Source organism: Canis lupus, chromosome 14, assembly GCF_011100685.1.
Source record: "Canis lupus familiaris isolate Mischka breed German Shepherd chromosome 14, alternate assembly UU_Cfam_GSD_1.0, whole genome shotgun sequence".
In the NCBI taxonomy this organism is placed as follows: domain Eukaryota; kingdom Metazoa; phylum Chordata; class Mammalia; order Carnivora; family Canidae; genus Canis; species Canis lupus.
In genome coordinates this window covers 5,543,252-5,566,173 of record NC_049235.1, presented here as the reverse complement: position 1 = coordinate 5,566,173, position 22,922 = coordinate 5,543,252, and the positions used below count along the sequence as shown (strand labels likewise).

Below are 22,922 nucleotides of genomic sequence, written 5' to 3'. Positions count from 1 at the left end.
AGTCTTACATGGAAAGGTTTAATCGTCCCTGTGAAGTTCAGCTTCTTCCTCACTTCCACCCCAACTAAGTCCATTTCTCCAGCTGAGATAGCAACATGATTGAGTCTAGGATCTACTTACTACTGGAAGAACTGTCCATTGAACTCACAGAATCATAAAACCTCATAAATCACTATTGTTTTCAGTCATACATAGAGATGGATCTGGACTTTTCTAGTTTTGTTTCTTTGCCAGCCCTTCCGATCAGAGTAAATGATATTTCCATTTACCCTGTTAACTAGAGTTAGAAGCTAAATCATCATCTTTGATACCTCTCGGTCCTCTTCCTACATCCAGCTATCACTAAATTCCATTTATTCTGTCTCCAAAATACGTCGAAGCTGTCTAATCCTCTTTGTCTCCTACCATTCTAGTCTAGGTCTTCATTTCATCTCATCCTTGAATTACTGTAACAGCATCCTAACTGGTCTTTCAGTTCAGTCTTTGATTTATTCTCCATAAAGCACATTGTGTGTGTGTGTGTGTGTGTGTGTGTGTGTGTGTGTGTAATGTTAATCAGATTTGGCTTTCCATTATGTTTAATAGATCTCATCGTGTTTCTAAATCACCCTTCTTATAATGGCATAGAATGCCCTGGTGACTGCCTACCTTTTCAGTTTTAACACATACCACTTGACATTGCTGGTTTTATGTAATAGGTTGAGTAGTGACTATCCCCCCACCCCCAAAGGATATATGGAATCCCAAAATGTGACCTTATTTGGAATAAAGATCCTAGCAGATGTAATTAAGTTAAAGATCTCAAGGTGAGATCATCCTGGATCACATTAAGCCCTAGATCCAATGGGGAGTATCTTTGTCCAACACAGAAAGACACCAGGAAGAAGGCCGTGTGAACCTGGAGACAGATTGGAGTTACACTGGCACAAGCCCAGAACATTGGGAGCCACTAGATACTAGAAGAGGAAAAGAAGGATCCTCTCCTAGAGCTTTCAGAGGGAAATGGTCCTGCCAACACCTTGATTTCAGGCTTCTGGGCTCCAGAACTCTGAGAGAATAAGAGCCACCAAGTTTGTTGTAATTTGTTATGGCAGTTTGAGGAAACTAATAATACAGTGTCTCATCCTTTAAGTCTCAGTTCCCTTGAAGCACTTGTACTGCTAAACCCATCTAAAGCTCTAAAGTCCTACTACACTAGCTCCCTTCTCCCATTTTCTTCCTTTATATCACCCTGTTCCTTATAAATTGTAATTATTGATGTGATTAAAAAGGATTTTTAAAATCACCTTTCTCACATTGAAAAAATATCTCAAGACTGAAATTGTGAACAAGTTTTGAACAGTAAAAATTTTTTTTGTTGCTTAATTCTGTGGCTGAATTTCAAACTATCGTGATAATTCTTTGATTTTCTGTGTGTGTTCCCCCTTTGAAAAAGAGATTGTGGTACATTATATTTTATTTAAAAATTAATATATTAACACATATATTCTAAAGTTGATATATAGTCAGGGTGGAAGACCTTCCTCTGCATGGTGTTCCTTCTAGCTGGACTTAGAATCAAATTGCCATGAGACAGATTAACAGGAGAAAATGAAATATAATAGCTGTACATATGGGGAATCCACGCAGACATGAAATTCCAAAGACAGTGAGGCAATGTGAAGCTTACAAGAGCTAAGGTGAAGGGTAAGTTCTAAGGGTACAAAGGGGAGAAAGTTCATTAGTAAGAAGGTGAAAGGAGATGTTTGGAAAAACAAGGTTTCAGTGTTATGCAGATAAGTTCCTGAGGTAAAGGGGAGCCTCTGTTAATTACTCTCTTCCTGGTACAGGATCTTTCCAGCTGGGCAGTTGATGGGGAAGTAGAGAGCTTTTCCTATATCTGTTGGGTTTTGATTACTTTTAACTTGAAATAATCTTTATACCAAAGTGGCCATCTTGGGGCAGGCTGCCCCTCTCTATGATAGGTTCTAAAATAGTTTTTCTAAAATGTTTGTTCTTGGGGCGCCTGGGTGGCTTAGTCAGTTAAGCATCTCCCATTGGCTCAAGTTATGATCCTCCTCAGCAGGCAGCCTGCTTTTACCTGTCTCTCTGCTGCTCCCTCTGCCTGTGCTCTTCTCTCTCTCTTTCTCTCTCTGTGTCAAACAAATCATTAAAATCTTAAGAAAAAAAAAAGTTTGCTCTTAATGAATTTTATTTTTTTTAGCTTTATTGCTATATCTACAGCACTTATTTCTCCAAATTAAAAATAATGAAAACCTATTTAGTTGTGGAACAGCACTGTTGAATAGTAGCACTACTCAACATTTGTGCTCAAGAGTTAGAAAAATTGAAATTATAAAATTTATGAATAAAGCCAAAATGTGATTAAACATTAATATTTTTAAAATATTAAAATTTATTGCATGAATGTATCAAACTTACTTAACTGGTTTTTCCAGAACATTTAGGTTATTCCTTTTTTTTTTTTTTTAAGTAGGCTTTACCTCCAGTTTGGGGCTTGTAACTCACGACCCTGAGATAGAGTCACATGCTTACTGATTGAGCCAGGCACCACGAACATTAAAATTTTACCAAGGTGTGTTTCTTTCTTTTTTTTTTTTTTTTTTAAGATTTTTTTATTTATTTATTAGAGAGAGAGAGAGAGAGAGAGAGACAGGCAGAGGGAGAAGCAAGCCCCATGCTGGGAGCCTGGCATGACACTTGATCTGGGTCTCCAGGATCACACCCTGGGCTGAAGGTGGCACTAAACCCCTAAGCCACCAGGGCTGCCCCCAAGGTGTGTTTCTATCAGACCACTGTGTTTTGCTTTGGAATAGAGAGTTTACATTTTTCTTGTGTAATTTTTTTTTTTTTTTAACAGAGAGAATGCATATGAGCATGCAGGGAGAGGGAGAGAGAGAATCTTAAGCAGGCTCCATGCTTGGTGTAGATCCCGCTGCAGGGCTCAATCCCACAACTCCTGAGATCATGACCTGACTCCAGATCAAGAGTTGGATGCTTAACTGACTGAGCCACCCAGGCACCCCCTTATGTAGCTTTCTTTTTTTTTTAAGATTTTATTTATTCATGACAGAAAGAGAGAGAGAGAGAGAGAGAGAGAGAGAGAGAGAGACAGGCAGAGGGAGAAGCAGGCTCCGTGTAGGGAGCCCGATGTGGGTCTCGATCCTGGGTCTCCAGGATCACACCCTGGGCCGAAGGCAGGTGCTAAACCGCTGAGCCACCCAGGCATCCTTATTCTACCTTTGTCACCTGTATTACCCGTTATTAGCCACTGGAGCAAAACATCTGAATCATTTTTCTGAATAGCATTTTCTCCATATATTCAACCAATAGTAGTTTCCTTCTTGGTTTTTATAATTGAAACAATCTACATAATGTAAAACGTGTTCCCTAATTAATTGACCCCATTTTATTCAGTGTGTAACGAAATCTTGAGCTGCATTAGACAAATTTATAGTAGGCCCAGTTTTTTTTAATTAATAAAATTGGCAGGGCTGGTTAGTAAATCTGTTTGTTTTTAAGTTTAAGATTTTATCACTGATTTTGAACATTGAATTTGTTATCAAAGTGTAGTTGATGAGAATATGTGATTGCTATTTTTGCTGTCTAATCTGGTTTTATTTGGTAATTCATAGTCTGTTTATATCTTTTATTGAATGACACACCTTCGTTAGTTATCTCACTAGTCCTTTTCTTCCCCTTCATTTACAGTTCAGGATGATGCTGAGAAAAAGTGGTGGTATGGTAGCCTACACAGGCTGTGTTGTCATACTATTCTTTAGCATTAAAAACATGGTCTACCAGTGCAGGATGGATAGGACAGATCTTATGCATTCTTCGGTTAACTGTGCAAAGTTTTATTTATTTTTTTAAAATATTTTATTTATTTGAGAGAGAGACAGAGAGAGACAGCGAGTAGGGGGAGGGGTAAAGGGAGAGGGACCTGCAGACTCCCCCCCTGAGCAGAGAGCCTGCCTTGGGGCTCCATCCCAGGACCCTGAGATCATGACTGGAGCCAAAGGCAGACACTTATCTGACCAAGCCACAGGCATCCCTGTCCAAAGTTTTTTTAAAGTTGTTTTCTATTTGTTTTAAACAAAGGTTATGATTTGGTTGTTTCTTTTTTTTAGTACTTGATTCTGAAACTTGAAAGGCCTGCTATAGTCCAGAACATCACATTTGGAAAATATGAGAAAACTCATGTCTGCAATTTGAAGAAATTTAAAGTCTTTGGTGGAATGAATGAAGAAAATATGACAGAGCTATTGTCCAGGTGAGTTACGATTATAGGGAAGAAAGAGTTGTCTTCTAAACAAGTTACAGTCTCAGTTTTATCCCTTTGTGGCTAAATCTGCATGGTTTGATTTTTTTTTTCTTTCAAGGAAGAAAAGAATATTTCTACCATTGTATTTCCAGTGGCTTATTTTAATATTGTGGCTTGAGTTAGCCTTTTTTTTTTTAACCACCAGCCACTACTTATTATTATTACTAATGAAGAATAAAACTTGGGTTTTTCCCCCCCATCTTATTTTTGAACTGTAAACAATCTCAAATATTTTCAGCTTTAATAAAAATCTTCGCTATAAAAATATAGACTCTATCCAAAGCATTAAGATTAATTGCCTTAATCTGGAAACAATATTTGGGAAATTTAGTATAAATTGGAGACTGAGAAGAGAAAAAGTATGTGATTCTATCTACCATAATGCCTGCCACTTGGAAGGAGCTCAGTAAATTTGAATTTTAAAAATGTAGACCATGAGGAATGAAAGTGTTAATTTGCCTCCTAGGTAATGAAAAATCAGGTAACCATAGAATGGACAAACAAAGCCACATGGAATGTATTTGTGATATAATGTGTCCTGTTAGCACAGTATTTGATATAAGTAAATATTACATCTATACTGCATGAAAGTCATGAAAGTGTTTTAGGACATAGGCAACCTAAAGGTAACTGATTTTCCAATAAATACTTGTTTTCAATTCTAGTTGTTTATGTAGAGAAGTGACATGGGTTTATTTTTATTTAGGATGAAATGGGTGCTATTAAACCAATGGAGTGTTTATTGAACCGTAAAAGGAACATTATTGACATCATAATCAGAATTTTGAAAAACTTAATTGTTTCACAGACTAATATTTGGCTCTGAGTCGTTAGATAGGAAAGTAAATTATTTTAATTTTTTTCTTACTGCTTACATATTTTATGTTTATATCCTGTTATACACTAAGGACACCAGGTACTATCACACATTTCCATGCACTGTAGCCACATCCTTTAATTAACATTGAACATTTTTCATTAAGCCTTATTATATAATTAGGAGAGTACAGTTATAATGCAGTTGATATGAATGTAGAACTTTTGACCTATGTTCTCATGTTTGACTACTTCTTTACATTCTTTTGGTCTTGTAGTTTGTCTAACCTAAAGATCTGAGCATGATTTATGTTTACTAAATTATAAAATCAGATAACCTATTTTTTTTCACAGTGGCTTAAAGAATGATTATAACAAAGAAACATTCACCTTGAAGCATAAAATTGATGAACAGATGTTCCCTTGTCGATTCATTAAAATAGGTAAGGTTTTAGCATTCTGAAATAGAAATAAATTCTTTATACCACCACTCAGAAAACTAAAGCCTGTGGGCTGAATCCTTCAGAACTTCTGTTTTTTAAAATAAGATTTTATGGGAACACTACCACACTGATTATTAACTGGTTATAATGTCTATGTCTTGCATTTGCTCTACAAAGTAGTTGCAAGAGACAAAATGTTTACTGTTTGGCCCTCTGCATCAAAAGTTTACTGTTCCCTGGGCAGCCCCGGTGGCTCAGTGGTTTAGCGCCGCCCTCAGCCCAGGGCGTGATCCTGGAGACCCAGGACGGAGTCCCATGTCAGGCTCCCTGCATGGAGCCTGTTTCTCCCTCCGCCTGTCTCTCTCTGACTCTAATAAATAAATAAAATCTTAAAAAAAAAAAAAAAAGGTTTCTGTTCCCTGCTTTACAAGTTTATAAGTGATATTTATTTCAAGTGGAACCTTTTCCAAATATTTTTTCATTTGAAGGTTTTCTTAAAAGGTATAATGAAATAAATGACTTAATTCAGCTTTGATTGTTTTATGGAAGGTTTATCAAGTTGTTGTAAAGCTATAATATATTCTGAAACTAAATACTGATGAATTAAAAAACTGAATTCCTTAAGGCAATATATTATGGTTATTGTTTCTTTTTATTTTTTTTATTTATTTATGATAGTCACAGAGAGAGAGAGAGAGAGAGAGGGGCAGAGACATAGGCAGAGGGAGAAGCAGGCTCCATGCACCGGGAGCCTGATGTGGAATTCGATCCCGGGTCTCCAGGATTGTGCCCTGGGCCAAAGGCAGGCGCTAAACCGCTGCGCCACCCAGGGATCCCCCCCCATTCTGTTTTTTTATGTCTTTTTTTTTTTTTAAGTATAATATTGGTCAAACCAATTAAACTAATCTTGTAGCCCAGTAATATGACGCAATGTAATGTTTATTTTTTTATTTTTATTTTTTTTTAAGATTTTATTTACTTATTCATGAGAGACACACAGAGAGAGCACGAGAGAGGCAGAGACACAGGCAGAGGGAGAAGCAGGCTCCATGCAGGGAGCCCGATGTGGGACTCGATCCTGGGCCTCCAGGATCAGGCCCCAGGTGGAAGGCAAGCACTAAACCGCTGAGCCACCCAGGGTTCCTGCAATGTAATGTTTAAAAAATGCTACTTGTATTTATTTAGCAAGTGTTTTAGCTTAAGATAGTATTTGTTTTTGTTGTTGTTTTTTTAAAGACTTTATTTATTCATGAGAGACACACAGACAGAGGCAGAGACATGGGCAGAGGGAGAAGAAGCAGGCTCCATGTGGGGAATCTATGGGGAACTCGATCCCAGGACCCCAGGATCACAACTTGAGCCAAAGGCAGACACCCAACCACTGAGCCACCCAGGTGTCCCTTAAGATAGTTCTGTAATGCTTCCTCAACCTTAGTATTTTTAGGGTTATTTTGTTTTTCTTTAGGATTTTTTTTTTTTTTTAAGGTAGAAAAGTTGAGGACTTGAATCTTTGAATTTGCATTTTGCATCTGTGTTGCACAACTGAAAATATGTTAAAATTAAAGGAACCAGATCCTTCAAAGAATAATAATAAAAGCCAGAATCCCATGTTTTGATTTGGGAGAAATATTCCTCATTTGGAACAAGCAGTGAACTTCACAGTCATTTTTTTGCCAACCTATTAAGAGGTAGCCTGTTCATTTCATTGAATCAAATAGTTCTCTTTGAAAAAAAGTTAACAACAACAACAACAACAAAAAACAAATAGTTCTCTTTGGCAAAAAGAATATCTAAAGTCTTAATAAAGACTTCTAGAGAGGGAAAACTCCTTTTGCAATAGTTGCACTATCCAGTGTGTTGCTTTTTTTTTATGACTGTAGTTTGTTATTATAAATAGTTGTAAACAGGGATCCCTGGGTGGCGCAGCGGTTTGGCGCCTGCCTTTGGCCCAGGGCGCGATCCTGGAGACCCGGGATCGAATCCCACGTCGGGCTCCCTGCATGGAGCCTGCTTCTCCCTCTGCCTATGTCTCTTCCTCTCTCTCTCTCTGTGTGACTGTCATGAATAAATAAATAAAATCTTAAAATAAATAAATAAATAAATAAATAAATAAATAAATAAATAAATAAATAGTTGTAAACAAAAACCTGTTTCTTCTTTTTCCTTTGAGAATTTATGAACAAGCAAAATTTTAAGTATACAGACCATCCAGTTCCTACAGACCCTAGCATAGCTTTAATAGTTCTACGCTTGTGTATTTCAAATATATAAACAGTGAAATATCTTATATTTTCCTATAATAAATTTAGGTTATATCAAATTTTAAAGTACTTACATAACTTCTGTTTTGCTTCATCACACAAAATAAATTTCTTTTTTTATGTTCGAGATCTTTTATTTGTGTGTTTTTGCACAATACCTACAGTCATTGGTTTACTTTGAAGGAAATTATCTACTGCTACTGCTTCTGTAGCTCTCAGTCTTCTAGTATTATTCATTCTAAAAAGTATGAATAAATGTCTATTTAGAGAAGTTGCACAGTCTCTTCCCTGGAAAAGTACTAAAACGGAGTTCTCTTCTGGATGAGTTACACATTCAGCTGCCCAAGAAATTAGACCTCTTTCTAGCCCTGTCAGTCTTTTTTTTTTTTTTTTCTGTCAGTCTTTAATTACAGGGCATAATGATGTCTTTTACTTAACCCTGGGTTAGTTTCATGGTATTTAGGCAAAATGTTAATTGGAGCTTTTCAAATAATTGTAGATACTTAGTAACTCATTTGTTATTTATGGTATTAATATTTAGATAACTTCATACTCCTTCTCTGTTAATAGTGGTCTGCTGTGTGCTTGCTTTCCAGTCTTTTCAACATTCTTTTGATATATTTTCTTTGAAAATAATAAAGTATTTCTAGTTTATCACCATGTTTTCTTAAAAGATCATTCTGAAAAAGCATTTGAGTGATGTGTAGCCCTCTCTTGATGGTGATTTAGCAGATATATGTTTACCTGCTTGGGATAATAAATTATTAGAATGACTTGTATTTCTGTGGGGTTTTTTGGATTTTTGCAGACTGGATGGTTGTGGAGGCTTTAGGGAGAAGCTTCAGCTCTGGCTGGACTTGGCCTGCATTCTGGATCCTTAGAAGTATTTAGAAGTCTAGAATGAGTACTAAGTCTGGGAAGGGTGCCCTGGTGGTGGTCCTTATGAAAGCAGGTGGAAAGGTGACATTTTAAAAAGTGTACTGTTAAGAGGAAAATTAATATAATAGTAATAGCTCATAATAAAAGTTAATATTTATTGAGCACTTACTATGTGCCAGTTACTATGCTTAATAAAAGTTAATATTTATTGAGCACTTACTATGTGCCAGTTACTGTGCTTAATGTTTTGTGTACTTACTAATTCTATAGTAGAATAGATACATCCTTTCAGTGTGGTTAGTCTTGAATTTTTAGGTTTCAGAACTTTGAAATTACCAGCATCTTCTAGTAGCTTTTTTAGCCATCTATGTAAGAACATGCTAAGTGACACTGCCAGAGCACACTGAAAATGCCACAAATGCATTTTGTTGTGTTGAGATGTTGACCTCACCTTAATCCGAGATTATCAGGAGTCCGGAGCCTCATACCTGTGTTTGCCATAAAAATATTATCACTTTCTATGCATGTCATTTTGAAAAAGAATGAGAAGCACTGATCCTGATCATAGCTGTGTCTGATTGCCCAATGAGGAAAACTGATGGTTGAATATTAGCATACAAACTCTTAGCTTTAGGATGTGTATTAGGAGCATCTAATCTGTATTTGAGGTGGAAGCAAAGGCATCCTTCATTGCCGATATTCTTTCCTAGGAGCTGTAATTCATTTAGATTTCTGACATATATTGCATAGTATGTCTATTATGCATTATTGAAGTTATTAATGCTACAAAAATCATTTGTAAAATTTGAAGTGGGTGTACATCACTCTGCTTATTCTGTATATATCCCTTCAATCTGTTAAAAATTAACTATACTTTTCATTCATCTTTAAAACATGATGTTCTTGTGAGATGACTTCCTAATTAACCTCCCTCTCAACATTGTTCTTTGAAAGGTTTTAAGAATTATAATTATTATTCTAGAAATATTTCTGTTGGGCTCTTCAGTATATAGATGAAATCTCACTAAAAACACATTTGCTAGAAAGGTTTTTAATAAATGAACATTTTACTGGAACTTGACTAAAATTTAATAGGACTTTTTCCTCCTGACTTATTGCACTTGGACCTGGGACTAGGAACTGAAATTCCTAACTAATGTCTGGCTACTCTTAGAGACTTTGTTTTTTTGGCCTTGGGTTTAAAATCCTTCTTTATTTTGACTCCTACTACTTAATGGTTATTGCTGTGATGTAGTAGGTAAACTTTTTACATGGTACCACTACATAAAGGAATTTACATTTAGAGAGAGAGTAGGGAGGGGCTGAGGGAGAGGGAGAGAAAGAATCTCAGGCAAATTCCCTAGAATGTGGGGGCCCAACAAGGGGCTTGATCCCAAGACTACTAGATCATGACCTGAGCTGAAATCAAGAGTCAGGTGTGGGACGCCTGAGTGGCTCAGTGGTTGGGCGGCTGCCTTTGGCTCAGGTCTTGATCCCAGGATCCGTGATCGAGTCCCACATCAGGCTCCTGCGAAGAGCCTGCTTCTCCCTCTGCCTGTGCTTTGCCTCTCTGTGTTTGTGTCTCTCATGAATAAACAAATAAATCTTTAAAAAAAAAAAAAAAAGGTGCTCAACCAACTGAACCACCCAGGTGCTCTAGTTTTCCAAAATTGTGATTTTTCCTTGAAAGCTTGAATTTTATTCTTGGCAACAAATACTATCTGTTGTTTTCTTTGAAATGACAGGTAAATATCTGGCCCGTACCCCAAACTAAATAGTCATAAATGACCTGTCAATTTTTCTTTTAAGGGGAAGTTGTATCCTGTTGGAGGAGGTGGGGGGAGGTACAAATAGGTTTTTTAGCTCATAACTCAACTATACAAGTTGTTTTCCTTGAGGTAAGCATTATGCTTTGGTATGCAGCAAAAGTGCTTTATGTATACTTCCATTGTGTCACACAGAATATTAAAAAGATATGTACCTACTAATAGGGATTTATTAAAATTTGTATTGCATCATCAAGAACATTCTTAAATGAATTGCCCTTTTTTTTAACTGCAAGAATATGATGATGAGGAATACAGTGTAGTCTTTACTATATTAAGAAATACTGATACATTTTCATGTTACTACTTTTCATGGTACTACTGGTGCTGGAAATTTTATTCAGCATTGCCTTTGCACCATGAATGTACATGTCAGTAGACTTTAAAAAGGCGAGGAGGGGCTGATAAAGTCCTAGTCTTAATAGAAAAAATGGTTTTGACCTCATGGGACCTCCTAAAAGGGTTACAAGGATGCCCCAGGAGGCAGTGGATCATATGTTAAAAACCTCAACTCTGTTCTGTCATTTAATGAAGTCAAGTGTTACCTTCATCCTGTGGTAAACTCCTCTGAATCCTTAGGAGATTTTTGGATTCACTCTTCTTCTTCAATAATTTGTCTTCCTTTTCCCTAATATTAAACTTATAATTACTGCATTTTTTAGTATATTTATTTTCTTTTGGATATTCTTGTGTTGTTGATTTTTTTTCTTTTTTTAATCAGCTTGTTCAGTTACATGTAAGGAGAAAAATGGATATGGAATGCCTGGCTGGCTCAGTTGGTGGAGCATGTGACTCTTTTTTTTTTTTTTTTTTTAATTTTTATTTATTTATGATAGTCACAGAGAGAGAGAGAGAGAGGCAGAGACACAGGCAGAGGGAGAAGCAGGCTCCATGCACCGGGAGCCTGATGTGGGATTCGATCCCGGGTCTCCAGGATCGCGCCCTGGGCCAAAGGCAGGCGCCAAACCACTGCGCCACCCAGGGATCCCTGGAGCATGTGACTCTTGATCTCAGGGTTGTGAGTTTGAGCCCCGCATCAGATGTAGAGATTACTTAAAAAATAAAATCTTAAAAAAAAGAAAAAAATGGAAATATACCATTGAGACTTTCATTTGAGATTACATTAAATTTATAATTAATTTGAGGGGAACTGGCATGTTTACAACATTGAGTTTTCCCATCTAAGAACATACTATGTCCTCTCATTTATTGAATTCTTAAGTATCATTTTTATGTTTTCTTCAATAGATCCCGCATATATTAAAGTTTATTTTGAGATATAGTAAGCTCTTGTGACCATTTTAAAGGGGACTTTTTTCATTAAATTTTCTAGTTGGTTATTACAGATAGAAGGTAAACTGATTTTCATGTTTACCATGCTTACAAACTTAAATTTTTCAGTTGAATCTCTTGAATTTTTTATGAAGATAGCTATATCATCTTGAGGTGAAACTGTTTTTTTTTCTTAATTTGCTTTTCTTTTCACTTGCTGCATTGGTTAAGATCTCCCATATAGTGTTGAATAATAGAGATAACTGGGCTTCTTTGTCTTGTTCCTGTCTTGAGTGGTAATACTTAACGTTTCTCCATTAGGTATGATTTTTGAGGTCTTTGATATTTACAAAAAATTAGGTAAGGTAGTTTTCTTTTGTATTTCTTACATATTAAGAGGGTTTTTTTTCCTAATGAGTAGAAAAGACCTCAAAAATGTCTTTTTTTTTTTATAACTTAAGGTTATCAGACATATTTTCTTATACTTTCTTATTGTGGTGAATTATACTAGTATAGCTTCTATTGAACCATCTTTCTATTCCTGGAATGAACTCTATTTGGTTACAGTGAAAACCTGGTAGAATTTTTTTTTTGCAACTTAAAAAGAAAATCGAATATAGATTTATAGCTGAGATCAGCCTTAAATTCTTTTTTCTTTTGGTTTTGTTTTCAGGGTTATGCCACTTGTTAAGTAATTGAACTTTTGATCTCTTTTTGTGCTCTGATACAGTTTAATTTATATAGTAATTATTTGTTTCTTGTGGGTTTGATAAAATTTGCTAGGGCTGGGTCCTGTTTTTAGAGGGGTAGATAAATGAGTATTTTGAATTTACTTTATAGTGTTTTTATAATTAAACCCCTTGATGGCATGGATCATATTTTCTTCTTCTTTTTTTTTTTTTTTTTTTTTTTTACCGTAGTCCTAGCACCTAATAATACAGTGTTAGGCTTGTAGAAAATGTTCTGAAAATTTGTTGAATGAATTTAAATGGGTTTGAAGAGTTACTTTACTTTGCTAAAGTTTTATTTGAACTTTGTTTTTCTTTTTCTTTCTTTCTTTTCTCCACATAGTTCCGCTCTTATCGTGGGGACCCAGCTTTAACTTCAGCATCTGGTATGTTGAACTCAGTGGCATTGATGATCCCGATGTAGTACAGCCCTGTCTGAACTGGTATAGCAAGGTAGGACTGTATTTTAAAATCCTGATTTTAAAACAAAACAAAACAAAACAAAAAATCCTGATTTTCTCCCTATAAAGGGAGAAATGTGTCAAGCTTTTGTCTTCGTTGAGAAGAATTTAAAATACTGAGAAGTGTAATAATTATAATGATTTATCAGTAACATTTATTATTTACATTCTGCCAGCTGCTAAGCAATCTTTATAACTTACTCAACCATTACCACTCTGTGAGAATAGGTATAGTTATTACCCCTATTTTACAGATGATGAAATGGAGCACCAAGAGTGGAGTACCTTGCTCAAGGCCATATAGTTCACAGTGGTAAAGTGCCCAAGCCTTTACAAGTCAGGCAGTCTAACTCCAAAGTTGGCCAGTATACTATTATACCTATCTGGCCCTGAATTTTGTTTTCAACCTGTATTGATAGACATATTTAAACCTAGTTTTTAGTGGGGTAGCTTTGATTCTGTATGCTTTTATAATACATTATTCCTTTGTGTTTGTTGAGTAAAATAGGGATGTTTACTTTTCCTTTAAAGAATTTGAAATGTTTCTGTAAATATTATAATGTTGTCTTTATAGGAAATGTAAAAATTATATTTAGCAATTTCATATATAGGTTATTTTATAAAATAAATGCAGCCTGAGAAAATGTGAGTTTAAAAAATTGAGAAATAGGTCTTTTGGGCAGTCCGGGTGGCTCAGCAGTTTAGCGCCGCCTTCAGCCCAGGGCCTGATCCTGGGGACCTGAGATCAAGTCCCACATCGGGCTCCCTGCATGGAGCCTGCTTCTCCCTCTGCCTGTGTCTCTGCCTCTCTCTCTCTCTCTCTCTCTCTTTCTGTGTCTCTCGTGAATAAATAAATAAAATCTTATAAAAAAAGAAATAGGTCTTTTGGTTTTTTTGCATACATTTTATGCTTTGTTTTTTGTTTTTGATGTATATTTATTTGACTCTCAGCTTTTTTTTTTTTTGATAGGGAGGGGCTCATCTGTCAAGATGATGAAGCTTTAGTCTAATCACTACTTGCTGTTATTTTTATTTGCAAGTATGAGTGAACTGATCTATTCATAGGAGATTGGGAAGCAATCTAAATTCTTTCTAAGGTTTTTTGTATGGAATTTCAGCTCTTTTCTCGTTAGTTTGAGGAACTCTTTATTTTTTGGCATTTTATTCTTATTCAGCTTAAAGTAGATGCTGACTTAGTATTTTCTGTATTTTTCATATATTCTTGGATTTCCTATAATACAGTAAATTCTTTCAAGGTAGAGACAATATTTTAAAACGTTAAAAATCACCTTTACAGTGTTATGCACATAATTGTATATACTTAACATCTTCTAAATGCTGTTGGTTCTTTTAAAAAATAATGATTAAATTTCTCTGATACTTAAATACAATTTTCCCTAGCCTATGATACATGTGTATGTATTTTAGTATACCCACACTAATCTCTTGACATTGTAGGCAGTTGCAGATTTTACCTGTTTACCCCAATATTGTGGAGAGATATATTTGAGAACATAAAATTATTCAGACTCACTCACTTTTCCCTGCATTTATAATGAACTTCTAGAAATTAGATAAAGTCTTCAAGTCTTTGGGTTTGTCTTTTTTTAAAGCATTGAAATTCTGTTGTTTCATAAATTTTCTATTATGTATCTATATGCAACCTGATAGAAAACTTATAATACGGATATGATTCATACTTCTAAAGTCAACATGTTAAAAAGGTATTACTGTTTAATATGATTCCAGATAGTTATGATAAATCTTTGTTTAGAGGCCAAGGGTAAGAAATTAATAAAGTTCCTTTGGATAAAGAATCAATCTTTTGTTATTTGACTAAGGAAAATCTTGGTTAAGTGTAACACTTAAGGAAAAATGTTTTGACATTTTCTTAATTAAAAAAATTAGCCAGTTATAAACTGGTTTATGTTTTAAGTCTTATAAATTTTCCTAAAAGGTAATATTTTCTTGCCTTATTAAATAATAATGCTTACAAGTAATCATATTTTTTTTTTTTTAAGTAATCATATTTTTGTTTGGTTCTCATGTATTGCTGCTTTGTCATTAGTTAATTTTGTTAATTTTTATTTAGGAAATTTGTGGAAATTTCATAAAATATTCTTCAAGTTACTGGTATTTTTTTTTTTAAGTTTTTATCTGACCTTGTATTTTTTGGCATTCATCCTAATAGAGAGTTGGTACATTGAACATTCTTCTTTTTGGATACTAGTTCATTGAGGTTTTTACTTTATAGCTATTTAATAGATGAGGTAGCCCAGGCTTAGAAAAAAAATATAAAATTTAAGTAGTCTTTTTCTGATCATTTTGAGTCAAAGAACTTGTTTGTGAATTTTGAAATACATAAAACACTTGATAATATTTGCTTTTCAAGTAATAACTTGAACTAAGAACAAAAGGTATAACATAACTCATATATCTTATTTAATGGTTTCTATGCTTTCAGTACCAACATTGTAATTTGATGAGTAAAAGCCATGGAAGTTATAATCTTTGCAATCTTAAGTGGTCTTTGATAAACATTTTTTCTGCTTTTTTAAAAGTTCAAACTCTAGAATGAAGTTTGGTTTCATCTTTTTATGCCTTTCATCTTCGTGAAATATATACTAATGGGTATATGTACATATATCTGTATATCTTCATCTCTTTTGTTTCTTTCTGCTATATGCTTTGTGACTTTTGGCAAGTTATTACAATTGACTGTGCTTCAGTTTTGCAATTTCAGAGTGGAAATAATAATGATGCTAATGAATAGTATAATGCTTAGCACATAGTAAACGCTCACTTTAGGTTAGTAGTCACTTACTGCCTACTGTAATAACTAAGCAGATCTCTTCTTTTCATGCTTTCTCTTGTGTTCCAGTAGTACCGTGAACAGGAAGCTATTCGCCTTTGCCTAAAACACTTCAGACAACACAACTATACAGAGGCCTTTGAATCGCTACAAAAAAAAACCAAGATTGCCCTGGAACATCCCATGTTAACAGATCTACATGATAAACTGGTGCTGAAGGGTGATTTTGATGCTTGTGAAGAGTTGATTGAAAAAGCTGTAAATGGTATGTTATAAACATGTGAACTTTGTTTATTAGGGTGATTTCAAGTATGTACAAAAACCAGTTTTTTGAAAAGAATATAAGCTTATGCCAATTATTAGTTTACTTTTTTTTCCCATCTTTTTACTCTGTAAAGATTGTTAGCTTGTTGAATTATGTGCTTCTTTTATATAAGATAGGTCCATAATGAGTCTTGAAAAACAAAAAAGGAACATATTTGAATATTTAAACTTCTATATCTAAATCTAAATTGCCGTCTTGGGAAACCATGGAAGCATGCATTTGCATTTATGAATGCTAACATTGACTAGCACTAAGCGGTGTTAGGAAAAGGTTTTTAAATGTTACCTTCCTAGGGTGGTACCTTCCTACCCTCCTAGAGGCCTATTCCTTTATGTATTTTTGTTGATAGAAAATTACCATTTTAATGGCATAATTTGGCATAATTGATAGTTGGATACATCGAAAAATGTTATTAATAGAAGTTATGGTGAACGAGCAGGAGATTTGTATTGGAAATATCTGTATGATATGGATGCTACATAATTGCTGATTTTCTTGGATGGTTTATAATCTTGTTTTGAAAGAAATGTGATTATTAGAACACAATATAATCTCCAAAGATAATTGTTTTGGAGGATGACATCTATTTGAATATTTAAGGTACGGTATGTTTTGTAATTCTTCAGAAATATCTCTGTTGTTATTTTATAGAATGGTATTCTTTTAAAAAATAATCTCTACTGGGATGCCTAGGTGGCTCAGCGGTTGGGCGCCTGCCTTTGACCCAGTTCGTGATCCCAGGATCTGGGATCGAGTCCCGCATCGAACTCCCCAAGAGGACCCTGCTTCTCCCTCTGCCTATGTCTCTTTCTCTCTCTCTCTCTCGAATAAATAAATCTTTTTTAAAAATGTAAAATAATAATAATAAATAATAATCTCTCATTGTGACTTTCACAGTGACAAAGAACAGAATAGGTGCTATAGTATAATAGAAAAAAATATATTGGGATACCTGGCTGGCTCAGTCAGTTAAGCATCCAACTCTTGGTTTCTGCTCAGGTCATGATCTCAGGGTCTGGAATTGAGCCCCTCTTCTGGCTCCCTATTCAGTGGGGAGTTTGCTTAAGATGCTTTTCCTCTCCCTCTGCCCCTCCTCCGGTCACGTATGTGTACACACACTCTCTCAAATAAATAAGTAAATCTTTAAAAAAATTTTTTTTGAGGGCAGCCCCGGGTGGCTCAGCCGTTTAGTACAGCCTTCAGCCCAGGGCCTGATCGAGTCCCACGTCAGGCTCCCTGCATGAAGCCTGCTTCTCCCTCTGCCTGTGTCTCTACCTCTCTGTCTTTCTCTCGGTCTCTCATGAATAAATAAATAAAATCTTTAAAAAAATTTTTTTTGAATAAATATTTGGTCTTTGTTTCCTAAAATTCTTGAAATTTGGTGGAAGGATAAGAGTGTTTTTCATATGCTGAGATGACAAATGACTGGGGTCCCTAGAAAGCTTCAGATTTCCAGAAAGACCAAACGCTGTGTGTAGAGGGCTAGAACCTTCATCTCCCACCCACCTCCATCCCCCTGACGGGAGAGGGATCAGACATTGACTTTAGTCACCAGTGGCCAGTGTTTTAATGTCATGCCTAGGTAGTAGAGACTCAAAAAAAAAAAAAGAACAAAGAACAACAACAACAACAAACAAACAACAAAACCCAACCCCAAAAACCCTAACATTGAGGTGAGGTGCCTGAAGAGGGCATAGAAAACACACATACACACTACATTCATATACTGCCCCTCTCTCTCTATCTTACTCTGGTGAATTACCAAATCTGAGGGAGGGTTGTGGGAACCCAGATTTAATAGGTAGTAAATTAGAAGTACATGTGGCCTGGGACTTGCAGTTGGCATCTGAAGTAGAGAATAGTCTTGTGGGACTGAGTCCTTGAATTCATAAGGATCTGATGGTAACTTTAGGTAGATACTGTCAGAATTGAATTGTTGAAACCCAGTTGGTGTCAGAAAATTGGAGAAATAGTTGGTGTGAGAAAAAAACTCACGCATTTGGTATCAGAAGCAATGTGAGTAAAAACAGCTCAGTATAAAACTTGTGGAATGAAATTTGGTGATTTTTGTAATAGAATAATAGACTTTCTCCATCCTTTGCTTTTATGTATTTTGATCTTATCTGTTACTATCCGTTATTATCATGTGCTTATTTATCAAATAGGTTGAATATTTTACAACTGAAAAAAAAAAAAGGAACCAGTACTGCCTTTTTGAGTTTATAAGGTTTTTTTTGTTTTTTTGTTTTAAGATTTTATTTATTCAAGAGAGAGAGAGGCAGAGCGACAGGCAGAGGGAGGAGCAGGCTCCATGCAGGGAGCCCGATGCAGGACTCAATCCTGGGACTCCAGGATTACACCCTGGGCCAAAGGCAGGTGCCAAACCACTGAGCCACCCAGGGATCCCAGTCTATAAGTTTTAAATTAGCTTAAAATGAATTGCTACTGGCTCTATTCCTTTGTAATAACAAACCTGCCTCTCAGCCTTATACATTGTTACTGCTTATTTAATTGGTAATTTGCAAATAAATGATTACTATGTTTGAAATAGAGTAAACTTTGGAGTATAAATAAATAGAGTATATATAATTATTAATCTCTTCCCAAACCATTAAAATGCCACCAATGAACATATAAATGAATATTTGCCTTTTTTTTTTTTTTTATGATAGTCAGAGAGAGAGAGAGAGAGAGAGAGAGGCAGAGACACAGGCAGAGGGAGAAGCAGGCCCCATGCACCGGGAACCCAACGTGGGATTCGATCCTGGGTCTCCAGGATCGCGCCCTGGGCCAAAGGCAGGCGCTAAACTGCTGCGCCACCCAGGGATCCCCATATTTGCCATTTCTAAGAATTAATTCTATATTTTTTAACCTTATATGATGAGGAAGTCACAAGTATTTTCATAGTTTTGTTTCAGATCTTTATCTTAAAGCATGTAATATTTTTTTAGGTAAATAACAAAAACCACTGGCAATTTTACACTATTACTAGGCTAGAAACAGTTATATTTAAAAACTGTGTCTTTATGCATATACTTATTTAAGAAGAACTGTTAAAATCATGTGCAACTTTGATACTGTGGAGACTTAACCTTTCTGGGTCTAGGAAGGGGGCCCAAGTTTTAGGAGAAATTGGTAGTAACTCTGTTCTTGAGACTTAGAGCCAAGTCATATTTCTTGTACTCCTCAACTGGCTTGGAGCAGTGTTTAGTTAATAAACATTCCTTTCAGGGTTGTTCGGTTTGCTGCTGACTTCACTGATGATGATTTGTTGGACAAATAAGGAAGTAAACACTGCAGAGTTTTTTGGCTTCTGCTCCACTAAAAACATAGCAGAGAAGGGCAAGAAGTTCCTGTTTGCTAAGTAGGAAAGCCTAAGGAATCAAAAGCATCTTCTATGAAGCATCTTATGGAAGAAACAAAGATTATGCTTAGTGTATCTTACTTATAGTATATTCTTCAAATATGCATATTTGAGATATTTGAGAGAAAGTGTCTCTAATAGGCTTCCTATTTGTTAGAAACATCCCTACCGGAATACCTGGGTGACTCAGGTAGTTAAGCGTCTGCCTTTGGGCTCAGGTCATGATCCTGGAGACCTGGGATCGAGTCCCACATCCGGCTCCCTGCGAGGAGCCTGCTTCTCCCTCTGCCTGTGTCTCTGCCTTTCTCTCTCTCTTTCTCTCTCTGTGTGTGTCTCTTATGATTAATAAATCATTAAAAAGAAAAAAAGAAAGAAACATCCCTACATTTGTATTTAATTTCATTACAGGTGATTTCTGGGCCAGTTGTTGCTACTTTCTCCCTGATAGTGCCAGGGGGAAAAGGTAGAATCCAGTGATGATGGGCAAAAGTAATCACCCAGGAACAGGAAATATTAAAAGAAAAAAAAAAAAAAACTAACCTCCCTTTGCAGTGTTTATCTTACTTCTTCTTTAAAGTTTGCTTTTGTGAGATGAGGGAGAGGGATAAAGTTTAAAGTTTCAACCGAAGGTCTTTATTTCCTTCCCACTTTTCCCTCCTCTTCTCCCTCTTCTTTCTTTCTCCACTTCTATCATTTCTTTCTCCACTTTATCATAGGATAAAGTCCTAAAGTTTCAACCGAAGGTCTTTATTTCCTTCCCACTTTTCCCTCCTCTTCTCCCTCTTCTTTCTTTCTCCACTTCTATCATTTCTTCATACCCCATGGTTCATCTGGTGGTTGTTAATTCTGTGGTTATTTCCCTCTCTGCATTTTCTTAAGTGAGATATCAAGTCTTATTAAAGTTACCTTTGTGGCAAGGTTTTTAACTACAGATTTAATATTGCTAATAGCTATAGGGCTGTTTATGGCTTGTATATCTTCTCGAGTGAGTTTTGGTAGTTTGCATCTTTCAAGGAATATTCTTATTTCATCTAAAATGGTGAATTTATTGGTATAAAGTTCATATCTTTATGACATCTTTATGTCATCTTATTCTTGAAATTGGTGATGGTTGGTTTCTTTGTTTTGTCCTTCTGTTTCTTTTTCTTCTATTTCACTGATTTCTACCTTTATCATTTCCTTTTCTCTACATAATGCAGCTTTAATTGGTTCTTCTTTTTCTAGTTTCTTAAAAATGAAAGCTGAGGCCTTTAGTTTGAGATCTTTCTTTACTAGTACAAGCATTTGGTGGTAAAGAGTTACCCTCTAAATGTAACCGAGCCAACAGGAATTCACTCCTTGGTAAGTCAGAAACTGCATCAAGTTGAGTTGTTGCACAAAGAAAACTTTTATTTGCAGCAAAGAAGGAATCACAATTCCATCGCTGTGACTCCCCGAGGGGGTTGAATGGGTTCCTTTTGTTTAGGGTTAGGATGAACATTTAGATTGGGAAGCCTTGTCATCATGTGTAGAGGCGGGCATAACGTCAAGCATGTGCCTTAGAGAAACATGCCTACATATACATTGTGTGTTATGTAAATGAGGCTGAGGCACACCAGAGGAGCTTTCAGTAATATAATGAGGTAAAGGTCATTGTTGGTCATTCCAGAGGCCACGCCACAGTCCTTCTGTGCAGGTTGGGGGTTTAGCTCCAAAGGTCTGGGTGGTCTGGGCCTGTGGGAGGTCTTGTCAGGACAGCCTCTCTCCCCTCAGAGATAGTTTCAGATTTCATTGACCTGAGTTAAGAGCTAAACCCGAAAGAAGAGCTTACGGAAAACCTATGACAAGTGTTAGTATAGGCAAGTGGAGTAGTGTCATCTACCTGGTGACTTAAACACTGCTAGCTGTGTGCCGCAAATTTTGCTATGTTGTGTTTCATTTCTGCTCAGTTTAAAATACATATTCATAATGACACTTTTCTCTCCAACCCTATGCTTTGTTTTGTTCTCTGGTGCTTAATCTTTTGGGCAGAATATTTAGTACAAAGGTGAGATGACATCATGATAGTGGATATCCTTATTTAGTTCATGATCTCAAAAGAAATGCTTTCAACATTTCATTGTGAAATATGTTATTTGATCTGGGGTTTTGGAGATCCTGTATCAGATTCCTAGATTGCTAAGAGTTTATAAGTGACTATTGAATTTTACCATTTTTTACTCTTTTGTGATACGATTTTTTTCTCCTAAATTCTATTAGTATGCGAAATCATAGTGATTGGTTTACTAATGTTAAACCTCAGATCTACTTAATTTTCATTTCTCAGATAAACTTACCTTTCTCATATATATATTTTTGCGGGGGGGGGGTCTATTTTAGATTTAGATGGACTAAATTCTTTCAACTATATTTACATTAGTAAGATTGGCCTTGTCCTTTTTCTTTTACCTTTTTCTTCAGGTTTAGTATCATTACGCTGATCTCACATAATGGGTTGAAGAGTTAGCTTTTCTTCCGACAATCTGTGTTTGTTTAAGATTTGAATTCTTTTCTCATATGCTTGCTAGAATTTGTCATGCTATCTGTGCTTAGAAGTTGGTTGGGAGAGGTATTTTTGTATATCAATTCTACTTATTTAAATGTAGGACTAGGGATCCCTGGGTGGCGCAGCGGTTTGGCGCCTGCCTTTGGCCCAGGGTGCGATCCTGGAGACCCAGGATCGAGTCCCACATCAGGCTTCTGGTGCATGGAGCCTGCTTCTCCCTCTGCCTATGTCTCTGCCTCTCTCTCTCTGTGACTATCATAAATAAATAAAAAATTAAAAAAAATAAAAATAAAAATAAATGAAGGACTATTCAGGGTTGTTATTTGGTTGGTTCAGCTTTTAACAAAATACCGTTTTCTAGGAATTTGTCAGATTCACTTAAAATTTCAAACTTGTAGGCGTGAAAATATACCTAATACCCCTTGTTTAATGTTTTCAAGATTCTTGAAATGTCTTTTCGTTCCTTCTATCTCTCATTTATTAATTCTTTTTTTTCCCCACATTGCTCTGTCACCAGATGTTTATTAAGTTTATAGGTCTTTTGAGGAAGCCAATTTCCGGTTTGTTGATTCTTTTTGTTACTTGTAATGTCTTCAACTGATCACTCTAGTTGTATTCCTTGTCTCTTTGGAATTAATTTGCTGTCTTTGTGACTTAATAGGGTGGATGCTTGACATGTTAATTTCCAGATTTATTTTCCCATATATGCATTTAAGGATATATATTCCCCTCTACTCATTTTTTTAGCTGTGCTATGAAGTATTTTCATTTTTGTCCAGTTCAACAATTTATGAAATAATCTAGCTCTTTTGTGAGCCGTAGTTATATGGAAATGTAGTCTTGTTTTTAATTTCCAAATTAAATAAATTTCCAAATTTCAGATTTCT

At 35.7% G+C, this 22,922-nt stretch overlaps 1 protein-coding gene across 10 annotated transcripts in view; it reads left to right on the top strand.

Moving 5' to 3' along the window:
* MKLN1 (muskelin 1) overlaps window positions 1–22,922 on the top strand; it is a 328,108-nt gene that overhangs the window by 227,243 nt on the left and 77,943 nt on the right. For 9 of the 10 annotated variants that reach the window (XM_038556486.1, XM_038556487.1, XM_038556485.1 and 6 more), the window contains 4 exons: window positions 4,131–4,273; window positions 5,495–5,583; window positions 12,893–13,002; window positions 15,895–16,087. In XM_038556486.1, coding sequence (XP_038412414.1) covers window positions 4,131–4,273; window positions 5,495–5,583; window positions 12,893–13,002; window positions 15,895–16,087 — 535 coding nt within the window. Of the gene's footprint in view, window positions 1–4,130; window positions 4,274–5,494; window positions 5,584–12,892; window positions 13,003–15,891; window positions 16,088–22,922 lie in introns of those variants that run through there. The other variant, XM_038556492.1, reaches the window with a different exon arrangement.